A 13,587-nucleotide genomic window follows, 5' to 3' on the forward strand; every position below is an offset into this window, starting at 1 on the left:
AAGTAAAGATTACAAACTAATTTCGAGAGAAGCATGTGATATGATTAATCACTACTGGTCTCTCATCTGTAATCAACAAAAATCCAATCAGATTGATCCAAGCCTACAATCAAGAGACAAATTTTGCTCTACTGCCTTTTCTTTGTTTTGGAAGAATCCCACCTTCCACCCCATCTCTTTCATTTCCTTCTTTTAAAAGAGGGAGCTCTCGAGACCTACCTCATCTCAGACCCCCCTTTTTACTTACTGACCAGACGGGAGCCCTGGGTTGAATTATCTCCGAGCTCAGGGTTCTCTCCTGGGACAGCATCCCAAACCTGACTAACAAGTAAGCTACAATCATTTACAAACGAACTCATGTTGAAGGTAAAGTTAGTTTATAATAAAATATTATTTAGCTTACACATTAATAAATCATTATTCAGGGATTATTATGTAAAGTGTTACAGTTTTTCCTGTTTGGTAGGCCATGGTTACAGGTTTCCAGCATTCTTTAAAATATCTTCTCTTTTGTTCAATGGCAGAAAAAACTCCTAAAGGTGTGGAACCACTTGGAGGTGAGAGCATTTTATTTTTAGGTGAACTATCCCTTTAAAGCAATGCCCGTGCAACAGCTAAAGTTTAACCAACCATTGGGTCATGAACCTTAACAATGATCCCCAAAACACACCAGCAAATCTACAATTGAACAGAAGAAAATATATCAAGGTTTTGCAATGGTCCAGTCAAAGTCCAGACTCATTCTGACTAAAATGCTATGGCAAGAGTGGTGCCCAAAAAAACTCAAAACTCCTCCAGAATGATCTAAGTAAGAGACTGATAAGAACATACAAGTGGATCTACAAGCATCTTAATCATGGGTCATAGGGTTTTTCCCCTGTAGCTTTCCTATCTCGACTTTATTCTGTTAATTAAATGATGACACGTTGTGAGATGTGGTGTCATGTTGAGGCTTTAAATTTCAAATTATAAGACCTGCTAAGTTTTTTGGTAGAGAAATGTATAAATTTCAATAGGGTGGCCTAACTGTTTCACATGGCTGTATATGTGACACATAGTCTAGTGTAATTGTAAAGAAAGTATGCTGTATACATAATTAATACAGGTTTTAAAGAGATGTAGTCCATTCACAATGAGAATATGCTGTTAATTGACTGAATTGTTTCTTCAGTAGACCATTGTCAAGGCTGTGGATTAAAGATGTAAACAATGTAAAAGTGATAATCCACCACAAAATAAAAATGTACTTACTATTTATTTGACCTCAAGTGTTTCCAAACCTTCATTAGATTCTTTATTCTGCTAAACATAAAGAAATTATTATTTTGAAGAATGCTGGAAAGTTATAACCACTGACATCCTTAGTAGGAAAAGCAAATAATATGTAGGTTACTTGTTTTCAAGATTTTTGTATTCAACTAAACAAAGAAGCTCAAACTGACACGACTTTCTGACATGTACATGACATCATTTTCAGTTTTGGCTGAACTATTTCTTTAGTTTCTCGCACTGATCCATCATTTCGCTTTAAGATACCTTTAAAACATTTTCATGGTTTTGCTTTTTTTACACTCTCAAAAGTAGCAGATTTTCACTATGAATCATCAAGACCCACGGTTTTAGCTCAAATTCTTCTTTAATATCGATGAAAGTCACCTAGATCTTGCATAGCATTATCGCTAAAATCACTTTCAGAACTTTTTTTTCCCAAGATGATGAATATTAAAACATTGCCAGTCAACCGGCATCATTCTGCAATGAGAAGATCACTCAAAGCAGCAGATGACAAAATTGCAGTGTGTGTACTTACTTTTACAACTGTAAAAAAATGTTCATTGGCCTCTGTGAGTTAAGAATGCTAATACAGGTAGTCTGAAATGTCTATAGTACTGAGGAACATTCATAAAGCAAACCACTGCCAGACATCAACAAACCACAAATCAGTGAGTTTATAAATAAGATATAAGCCTACAAATAGGTAGTTCACAAAGACAAAGATTTTTGCTGGTTGTTTAAACTGCTTCTTTAAAATGAGCTTAATCAAAACAATTCTTATTTTTGGGGGACAACTTAATTGTTTTACATTCAATTTACTTAAATTAAATTTATTTGTGTTTGGACAACATGACGGAATTGTGAGGAACCTTTTTCACAATGTAGGCTGTAAAAGTTTCAAGACCTTGATAATGTACATGATGTAATACAATTGTATTTTTAAAATACATATTTATCATATTTCATTATTCTAACTATTCAGAAAATATTTTGTTATGATGACCATCAGACTAACCACCAGATAAAAAAGTGCTTAAAATATCACCTAAATCCAGTATTTAAATATTTATAGTTAAATAGAAAATAAGCGAATAACTGCAAAAAAAAAAAAAAAGACCACTTTTTCATAGATAAGAAAAACCCCTTTAATCAGGCTGTCAAAGGGCCTGTCAGAGTCAAGTTTACCTATAGTTTAATTTGTTTTCTTATATTGTTTAACGAGCTGATAGCCTGCATTTCACTGTACCCACTTTGGAATCGAGCCACAAACTTGACAACACAACTGTTCTAAAATAACACCTGTTGACAAGCAGCTGACATTTTAACGTCAAAGAATTCAAAGAAATGAATATTCTTTTATTAAACGCTGAAAGTCCCGCTTTGGTGGCGTGGGTTTAATATAGCCTAACATGTGCAGCAGCCCCCGCCTGTTTACGGGACGTCCGTCATCTCTCACGCGCACTGCAGGTGCGTGGAATCGTGTGCGCGTCGAAGGCTCCGCCCCGCTCCTTAGATGCAAACGATTGAAGAAAAGTCGCGGTCGAAAGCTGAACTACGTTACTGACACATTTCAAAACTCGAAAGCTGTGAGAAAGACCAGCACGCGCTCCTGTACCTTCTGCAGTACGCATACCTTTTCATTTAAGACTCTATTGCAATTTTTGTTGTTCATTTATCTGCCGTTTTGTACGTTTAGTTTCATAATGATACGAGCTGAATGATAAAGTTTTCTTTTCTTATTTTAGATGTGTTCGGATGAAGAGCGCGGGATGACGGGGAGCTCCGGTAACGGAAAGTTGCGCCAGTGGCTGATCGAGCAGGTGGACACTGGAAAATACCCTGGACTCGTATGGGAGAACGACGAGAAGAGCATCTTTCGGATTCCGTGGAAGCACGCGGGCAAACAGGACTACAACAGGGACGAGGATGCTGCGCTCTTCAAGGTACAGTCACTCTGAACGTGGAGGGAGATGAGCAACTGAAACATGCAGCAGTCTTACTCTGCTAATAGGCTAATTGTGCATTTAAGAACAAAGTAAAAATAACTGACATCCAAAAAGCTGGTAAAAGGTGATATATTATAATATAAAGTCACTTAAAAAGTAATTAAACGTGTTCACTTAAAAAAATAATAATGCGAAAGTATGTTTTATTTATTTTTGTTTTATATAAGGATTAAGATTAACTTTTAATACTAGGTTTGCTGTAATATAATTGCATGTAATAACACACATGTGGACAGTAAAATTAAAGTTACCACATTATTCCTCTAATAGTTATGGAGCAGAGAGTGTAGAGAAGCATGTCTTGATGCTCGGTTTTGTTATTAAAACACACATAAATAGTTTACAAAGCATGTTTATAAATTCAGCTTTTTATATTTATCTAGCAGCGTGAAGTTAAATACATCTATAATTATATAGCTGAAGTTATATTGTATCTGGCTTGAACAATTAAGTTGTGCATTGTTTGCATATTTCTGTTCGCACATGGGTCGCAGGGGAGCCCGATTTTGGTGTCTGAATTAAATTTCGCAAAAGCGATTTTTAAATTTGTAGAAAGTATATTAAATTCAAGTATAGTGTCCACTTGGAAGTTTGTAATGTTATTCAGTGTAACAGATATGCTATCGATATAAAAATTAAACAATACATGACCTGTTGAATAAATAAAGGCTCATATTTAAGTATAGTTTGACATTTTTTGGCAAATTAGTAAAACTTAGTGGTCTAAAGTTTAAGAGGAAAAGTAAAAAAAATTAAAATGTTAATTTACTGTTTTTGAGCTGCACTGTGATCTGTTCTAAATGAACATCCCTGACTAAAGAAATGCCCAAAGAATATTCTGTTAATTATGGTAAATGTATGAAATAGGCCTACATTTTTTTTTTCTCAGGAAAAAAACTGCACAGGACATTTATAATATAATTAATTTGTCTAATATATAGTATTTGACACATATATAAATGAGTTAGCACATATTTTGTCCTCAGGTAAACACTTTTGATACTCATGTTTGTTTGTTTGTTTTTTTGTTATTGTGTTTGTTTTGAAAGTGTGTAATCAGGTAGGAAGGAAACATATTCACGAAGTGTACAGTAGTTTACACACTAAAACTGTAAATCAAATATCAACAAAAACTAAAAAACAAAAATAATTTGAAACCTAATATTTCTCTTTTTTATGGACATCTGATGGACTCATATATTGACATATCCTACTTTTTTGCAGGCTTGGGCTCTGTTTAAAGGCAAATTCCGTGAAGGGGTCGACAAACCTGACCCACCAACCTGGAAAACACGTCTTCGTTGTGCTCTTAATAAAAGTAATGACTTCGAGGAGATTGTGGAGCGCAGTCAACTTGACATATCGGACCCCTATAAAGTATATAGGATTGTCCCGGAAGGATCTAAAAAAGGCAAGAGACAAAAAAAAATCAACTGCACTCTGAAAATCAACATTCAGCACCTTTATATTTCATAATACTGTCAATGAAGGTTATCAAGCAGAGTAAAGCCTCAGTGAAAAACAATGTAATGTTTAACTGTTGCAGGATCCAGATCTATTGAAGACTCGCAGTCTAACTCAGGCTCTCCCAATTATCCAATGCATCCAACTTATGCACCAGCACCATCTCAGGTTAGAACTAAACAACATTTTAACTCCTCCTTTGGTTTGTTTGTGTTTTGGATCACTCACCATATGTGCTTGTCACTACAGGTGTGCAACTACATTTCTCCAGCAGAAAGAGGATGGAGGGAGTATCCCACCCTCTCTGACATCTCGTACAGCCAGAGCCCGTACACTTCACGCTGGGACCCTGGTACAGTGTGTTTTTGAGAGAAACTATAAGGAAGTTCATGCAGCTTGCAATTGCATTGATGTATTTGTGTATGTGCAGGTTACCAGTTCAGTGGCTCCTTCTACAGCTGTAATGCATCTGATCCACAGCCGTCACCCTTCACTCTGGACACCAGCATGAGGTCTGCTGAGGCCATGGCACTCTCAGGTACTGTATTACAAATGCATGTGATCAGAAACACGCTGACATACTGAACGGCTAAATAAGAGTCTAGAATTGATCCTAAAGGGATAGTTCACATGAAGAAAAAAAAAAAATCATCATTTACTCACCTTCAATTGGTTCCAAACAAAAAATAAGATATTGTGAAAAATGTTGTAACTTGTAACCTGTAAAGTAAAAACAAATACTTTGAAAGTGAATGGTTACAGGTTTACAGCTATTTTGAACATATATATTTATTATCTGTTCAACAAAAGAGAGAAACTTAAACAGGTTTGGAGCAAGGGTGAAAAAAATGATGCCAGAATTTTCATTGTGGGCGAATTATCCATTTAAAATACTGCGTATTGTGATTAAAAAGAGAAAAGGTGGTGAAAAATCTGCACTACAATGACACAGATAAAACACAAAGTATAATTAAGTATAATAAAAAAAAAGTAGGAGACAAACAAACCTCAAAAATCCTTGAAACTAAATATTAACAAAGCAGACGATATATATGATTGAACATAAGTGTTACAATTTTCCTTATAGAATGACAACAAAATGTTAATAGCTATAAAGCTTAATAATTATACGCAACAATAACATTCATTACTATTTTGTCTAAATGAATGAAGATTAAAACACCAAAAACTAAAATTCATCACAAAATGTTAAAATACAGAATGAACAAAAGATCAAAAATGACATTTAAAGCTTGGGCAAATGTAGCAGATTTAGCATCAAATCCAAGTGTATCTGTCTGCGAACTGCAAGGCAGGATGTAATATGAAGGTGCATAATTTTTGGTAAGTTAGAGAGGCGTAACTTTCAGTTATCAATGTCCCATTGAACCATGCCAGATGTCACAACGAGATGTTGTTGGCAAGATGGCGGAACAGAGAACATTTTCACCAAATGTTTTCATGAGTTTTCTCCCAATTTATCCAACCAACTCATTTGATATATATATTTATTCATTTAGCAACTCCACCATGCAACTTAGCCTACTCAGCATCGCCCCCTGTGGTTGCAAATAACAGTACAACGGCGAGCTTGTCAAGTATGAAAGCCTCAGCATCTCGCGGCTGTACGTTAAAACCTTTGACGGCTTGGGTTTAGGGTTGGGGAAGGTGTAGAGGTTAATAACTGTGATGGTTGGGTTAAGGGTTGGAGAAGGTGTAGACGTTAATAATTGTGATGGTTGGGTTAAGGGTTGGGGTAGTTTTACACATTAATAACTATGATGGTTGGGGTAGTTGTAGACATTAATAGCTGTGATGGTTGGGTTAAGGTTTAGGGAAGGCGTAGACGTGCATAACTGTGATGATTGGGTTTAGGTGTGGAGTAGGTGTAGATTGTTAATAGCTGATGTACAGCGCCATCTGGCCGACAACATAGTTTTGACATAGGTCTCCGCTTACGCCCCTGTAAGTTACGCCTCTATAACATACTATAAGTTACGCCACTGTCTTGCAGTCCGCAGAAAGACCCTACTTGATTGATTTGTTTTGCTAAATTGTGACGTACTGTATTAGCAAATTCACTCATTCATTCATTCATTTTCTTTCCAGCTTAGTCCCTTTAATAATCAGGGGTTGCCACAGTGGAATGAACCGCCAACTTATCCAGCATTTGTTTTATGCAGCGGAGGGCGGGACTTAGTAGCTTTAATTGTTGTTTAGATGGAATCTGAATTGCAGATGTGAATGTTTCAGTCGGGTATAAAAAAACAGGCGGAGTTCAAACAGACTAAATGAGAGGTAGATGAGGGGATTATCAAAACAGTAGTCCAACTTATTTCCCAGCAAAGGCTCACATTATGATTTTAATAATTTAAACTCACTAGTTCAATAGGCCATTTTGAAATTATTTAAATTGTGTCTTCCTTTTGATTAGATTATCGCCTGCATGTGATGGTGTTTTACCGAGACGCGCTGGTGCGAGAGGTGACCGTGAGCAGTCCTGAGGGCTGTCAGCTGGGCCCCAGCAGAGAGGGACAGGCCTACGCCTCACCTGGGGCTCCAGAACTGGTTGAACTGCCTCATGCTGATGGGGTGCCTCTGGAGCGGGGCGTTATTCTCTGGATGGCTCCTGATGGGCTCTACGCCCGCCGATGCTGCCCCTGCAGGGTGTACTGGACAGGAGCTCACGCACCACCGACAGACAAACCCAACAAGCTGGAGCGAGAGCAGAACTGCAAACTGCTGGACACTCATCTCTTCATCACAGGTGACTAGAATGATACATTCATGATTACAACAATTATCAACCACATGATCTGAAGGCAGTTCCAAACACTTTAATTCTGTCATAATTTACTCACAATCCATTTACTCTAAAACAGACTGAGTTTCTTTCTTCTGTTGAACATAAAGGAAGGTATTTTTAAAAATGTTGGAAACTGGTGGCCATCGACTTCCATACTATTTTTCATTCCTACTATGTATATCAATGGCTACCAGTGTGCAACATCCTTCATAATATCTTAGTTTGTGTTCGACTGATGAAAGAAACTCACAAAGGTTTGGACATTTTCACTGTGTATATTTCAATATGTATGGGTGAACAATCCCTTTAAGTGAAAACAGAACAGGCTACTAAATCACTCATCGTTCTTCGTAAGAAATGACTGTCAATTATTTGAAACTGTAATTCTTCGGTCTAATAAATTCATTATTTGTATGCATCATCTTGTTTGCCCATCTCCAAAGATAAACAAGCTTTACAGTAAACAAACACGTCAGAAAGCTTTTACAGTAAATAGTGTGTCATAACATTTGTGGCTTGCCATTTAGTGAGAGTCGCAGCGTCAGTCATCTGATTTACTACTAGCTCGCGCCCACCACCCATCACAAATTCATTGAGTGTTTTGAAGCTCGTTTTCCAGCAGATGATGAACACCACTCAAATACCACACAAGTCACATGTGCCATAATAAACATGAAGCTCACAGTATGGAAAGAAAACAAAATACATGTGTAGTCTGAAGAAAAAAAAATTCAGTTATGAGACATTTACAATTGAGTAATACACTATGACAAGCACAGCAAAATACTGAGGTTTTTTGATGACTCCTTAAAACTGGTCATTTCAATCGACCTTTAATTGGAAGATAAAGATAAATACTGAGTAAGATGTTGTATTGTGGGCACACTATGGTGCTGATTGCTCATTTTTGACTTTTAATGTTGTACTTCAACACGTTTTTATGAAACTTATTAAAGGTTCAAGAAATAATCATGGATGTGATATGAAAAGGTTAAGTTGCAAAGCAAAATTAGTCACATTTTGTCTGTGGTAACATTTGAAAGTACACTCATTTCCTTAGAATAGTTCATTAAATGAACTATGTGCATAATTAAAAATTAAAATTAAGTCAACATAACAGTTCCAAGTAACAACGGGTTTACTCACTAAGTAAAGTCAACTTGTTGCTTTTTAGGCAAAAGCCTTACTCACTTTTTTCTTTTTTAAGTAATATACCTTTTTAAAATAAATTTTTTTACAGTGTAACAATAAACTTCTAGAACTCACAACCTTAAGTCTGTTCTCCAGCAGTTTAAGTTAGAAATTTTATTTACAGGTCTATGCTAAAGCAGTGGTTTACTTTTTGTAAACATATTTATTTGGCACCATAAAAGTTTTCCATAAAAATAATGATCCAAACTGTTTTCAACATTCAAATGTTTCTTGAACAACAAATCACTATATTAGACTTTATATTTAAAAATCAGGTTACACTAAAGGATGCAATAATGAAGCTGAAGATTCAGTTTGGACATTTCTAAATATAATCAAATAGAGAATAGCTATTTATATTGTAATACAGGGTATATGCACAAATTCTAAAGGTTTTACTTAAGACTTTTTAAAGACCTTTTAATCTAGTTCTAATCAGTATCAAACCTTTACATTATAAACAGTTAAAAAACAGGTGTAGTACAATAAATCAATGAAGCACAACCATTCAACAGAAACCAAATAAGCTCGGAAGAATCAAAGCTTGAAAGAATAAATTACGCGGTTGTATTCAGCGACAGGCTTCAGGCAATGTTTAAACTTACATTTTCCCATTTTGCCAGCTGTTTCACTCTATGGTTTCGCTACATGTGGAGAGCGACACATCACCTTCCTGCCTTTGTCACAAATTACGTGACATCACCCGGATGGAGAAGCTTGGCCAAACAATCCCCGACCCAAACCAATCTCGTGGATTGAGCACACCGTTGTTAATGTTAGAAGGAAAATAATTCTCTTTCAAACACTATACAGTCAAACACATTGGACAACGCTTGAACTAAATTTAAGACCTCATAAAAACGTGATTAAGATTTTTAAATACCTTTAAAGGGCCTTAATTTTCTCATAAATGATTTATCAACTTTTAATACTTTAAGACCACGCGGACACCCTGATGATAATAATAATGTAATTACTCAAGTAACAAAAGACATCTTTCAAAAGCAAACCAACTTTCAACTGTTTCAATGACATTGTAGATCTCCACTCTAGATCACAGTTATTGCCTTTCTTCTTTCTAGCATGTTTTTTCTGACCTCACCCGTAGCTGACTGTGAATAAAACGTCTCCTTGTTGTTTTCCCTCACAGAGTTGCAGAGCTACACTCTTCATGCCCGTCCTGCGCCGTGTTCCCAAGTGTTGCTGTTCTTTGAAGATGAAAGCACTGAGGGTCAAAGACCGAGAAGGACCTACACAGTGCAGGTGCGTCTTTTAATCCTGGACGTCTGACATTCTTCTGTTTATGCTTCTGTAAAAACTGATTAATAATTATCACAAAACACAACAATTTTATGTAAACTTACTTGTTTATTCATTGTGTCACAGGTTGAGCCACTGTTCGCTCGCCAGCTTCTGATCCTCACTCACCCGGGCAGCATGAACTACATCCGCAGCCATGAGCTCCAGCACCTGCCACCTGAACACAGCCTTTCACCCACCCAAGACTACCACAGGGTCATCACACACCACCACAACAGCGGCCCGCAAAACTGACCCGCTAAACCTTGAGTTTAACCCTGGGATAAAGCAAGTTTTAATCCTGGGTTAAAGGCTGACTTCACCTTCACCCTTTTCCTTCTGTGGAACATACAAGTAGACATTTTGAAGAATACTGAGAAGCGAATGACACTTGAGCTCAATAACTTCTGCTGTATGGTCAAGTCACATTTATTTTTAGTGTATAGCACTTTGTGCAATGCAAATTGTCAAAGCAGCTTTGCAGTGACAAATGGGCTATGAAGTTTTGTCAGTGTTTGTTTATCAATATGTCAAGGCCAATTCAGTTCATTTGACGATTTCAGTTCCAAACTATGCTGGTTTAGTTCTAAGGAATTCGCTGATGATTCAGTTCAGTTCAATGCAAATTAAAATAAAGCAAGCCAAAGGTGACAGTATCTATGTTTCTATCCACCTCTTTTTATGCACATTTTGAAAAAGTGCATAAAAAATATTGGAAATGCCAAGAAGCGCAAGCATACTGAAAATGTGCATTAAAAATGGATGATCAGACAAAACGTTTTATCCTAAAAGAAAGAAAAAACGCGTGTTAGCGGCCTCACTCCTTGTAAAGCCACAGCTTATTTCTTCTTTGTCTTTTGAGGTGCAAATAAGTTATTATATTAGAGAAAAAAAGGCTGAGAGTACCTACTCTCAATTCAGCAAAATAAATAATTACTTTTGATAATTGGCACTAGTTTATCAGGGGGATGATTTTGTTCTCTTTCACTCATTGGAAGGAAACGTGCTTTATTTGCTAATAATTCGCTTTAATGTTTTATGTGATATTCCAGTTTTACATTTAAATCTAACTCGCGTCTTTGAATGGAAACATAGATCGTGGGTAGAAACTAAAACTCCACCACTTGACAGAAATGGAGAACAAACCTTTAGGGAAAAAACAGGTTCAGTTGGAAGACCAGTTGGAGAGCCATTTCTGCAGATATATGGCTTTATGTCTTAAAGCATATCGTACGAGGTGAAAAACTTGAGGTGAACAATAATTTTAAGCTACTTATGAATTTGAAAGTGGGTTTGCACCACTTTTTAACCTAGGGTTATGAAATCCTGTTTATGAACAGATGATGGACAAGCAGTTATCAACACCAGGTGCCTTTCTTGTTTAATCAATATGCAAATGAGGTTGTGATCTCAGGGTTTCAATATGTACAATATGGAATCTCTAAACTTGACTTTTTTTAAGCTAAATTGTTATGGCATATGTTATAACTCTGCTAAGCTTCAGGACACCTGAACTGGGCAGAATCCCTCCAGAATAATCTAGTGCTAATGAGACATTCAGACAAGTTGTGTATTGTTTACTACTGAAAAGATGCAAATCTTTTGTACAGTACTATGAATTTATTGTGTCTTTATTACCGTTAAATGTGTTACTTGTTTGCTGACATGACAAGAGAATGTAAAGTGTGAATATTAGCTTTGACTGGCTCAATGTACTGCATTCAGAATGTAAAAGCCAAAGATTTTGATGTATATAGCTTATGAGTTTAGAAAGTTGACAAAAGTTTTCATAAGGCAGCTCTTTTTGATAGCTTAGTCTGTATAATACTTGTTTTACTCTTTATTCCACTACTTTTGCTGTTTTTTTTGCTATTGAGATAAAATAGGTCAAATTTGGTGTCGCTTTTGGTTTTAATAAAAAAAGTGCAAAAACCTATTTAAAAAGAGTGTACTGGTTATTGACTGTTTAATTTTAAGGTCAGTAAATAGATGTATATAAATTAAGAGTTTTTGCAAAACCCGTAAATCATTGTTTTTAGAATTTAGGCAATTGAACTTTTTTATAGTCAATGTAAATACATGATTTCTGAAAACTGCTAAAAGCTCTGGTTCTACTTATTTGTATAAATATATATTTTTTGCAAGTTTTCTCTTCAATGTACAATATAAGTTTTTGCAAATAAACTCTTCATTCACACACAAATAAAATCAAACTAGAGAGCAAGCTACAATTTCTAAAATTATTGCTTAGTGTTTATTACAGCAGCAATGGAAAGGCAGTTTTTTATGCATTTTAACTAATGAAATTATTCTGAAGTATTTATACACTTATCGGCCACTTTATTAGGTGCACCTTACTAGTACCGGTATTGGACCCCCTTTTGCCTTCAAAACTGCCTAATTCTTCGTTGCATAAATTCAGCAAGGTACTAGATAAATACTAAATATTCTGCCAAGATTTTGATTTATATTGACATGAGAGCATCCACAGTTGCTGCAGATTTGTTGGCAGCACATTCATGATGCAAATCTCCAATTCCACCACATCCCAAAGGTGCTCTATTGGATTGAATTCTGTTGAATGTGAAGGCCATTTGAGTACAGTGAACTCATTGTCATGTACAAGAAACCAGTCTAAGATGATTGGCACTTTACAAAATGGTGTGTTATTTTGCTGGAAGTAGCCATCAGAAGATGGGTACACTGTGGTCATAAAGGGACGGACATGATCAGCAACAAAACTCAGGTAGGCTGTGGTGTTGACACGATGCTCAGTTGGTACTAATGGGCCAAAACTGTGTCAAGAAAATAGCCCTTAGACCATTATACCACCACCCCCACCAGCCTGAACAATTGATACAAGGCAGGATGGCTCCATGCTTTCATACTGTTGATGCCAAATTCTGACCCTGCCATCTAATGCTGCAGCAGAAATCGACTCACCAAACCAGGCAACTTTTTTCCAATCTTCTATTGTCCAATTTTGGTGACAGTCTTCAATTGTCCCATTCTGATGCTCAGTATGAACTTCAGCAGATCATCTTGACCATGTCTACATGCCTAAATGCATTGAGTTGCTACCATGTGATTGGCTGATTTAAAAAATTGAGCTAACGAGCAGTTGGACAGGTGTACCTAATAAAGTGGCCGGATATATATAAAACACTTCCAGATTCCCATTCATTCCAGTTTTGGTGTTAATCTGGCAACATGTGGTTATCTCCTTAATTATTAATATTAATTCTCAATAATGTGAATAGCCAGGCAGTTTAAATATTCAGTTTTTTCATATGGTGTTTTAAACCGCAATGGACAATCAATTCATCTCTGCAGCTGCAGGCCAGTTCAGCATTGAACAAGGTAAGAATCTTTCTCGGTGAGACTAATCTGTGCTTTATGTAGACCAAGAACTGGGCCAAAAGTTTCATTTATTTTCAGTCTGATATGAAACATTGTGTTTGTTGTCAAACTGACAAAAAAGAACTGAAAATGCACAAAGAGGTCAATGGAAGATGGTGAAGGAAGTGGCATGGACCTCTTATTCAG

At 36.3% G+C, this 13,587-nt stretch overlaps 1 protein-coding gene and 1 long non-coding RNA gene across 2 annotated transcripts; one reads left to right on the forward strand and one right to left on the reverse strand.

Moving 5' to 3' along the window:
- Window positions 1-1,621: 1,621 nt before the first annotated feature.
- Window positions 1,622-5,466, reverse strand: LOC141379247 (uncharacterized). The gene is made up of 4 exons (XR_015518457.1): window positions 5,409-5,466; window positions 5,181-5,286; window positions 4,974-5,094; window positions 1,622-4,683 (listed from the first exon to the last, which is right to left on the reverse strand). It is a non-coding gene; the product is annotated as an uncharacterized LOC141379247 (long non-coding RNA).
- Window positions 2,423-11,985, forward strand: irf4b (interferon regulatory factor 4b). Its single transcript, XM_087298243.1, has 9 exons — window positions 2,423-2,898; window positions 3,021-3,218; window positions 4,506-4,692; window positions 4,828-4,913; window positions 4,995-5,097; window positions 5,176-5,283; window positions 7,180-7,512; window positions 9,893-10,005; window positions 10,129-11,985. Exons 2-9 carry the CDS (start codon window positions 3,021-3,023, stop codon window positions 10,294-10,296), a joined length of 1,296 nt encoding a protein of 431 aa, XP_087154369.1. The 5' UTR covers window positions 2,423-2,898; the 3' UTR covers window positions 10,297-11,985.
- Window positions 11,986-13,587: the final 1,602 nt, after the last annotated feature.

Source organism: Danio rerio, chromosome 20, assembly GCF_052040795.2.
Source record: "Danio rerio strain M-AB ecotype USA chromosome 20, GRCz13ab, whole genome shotgun sequence".
NCBI lineage: Eukaryota > Metazoa > Chordata > Actinopteri > Cypriniformes > Danionidae > Danio > Danio rerio.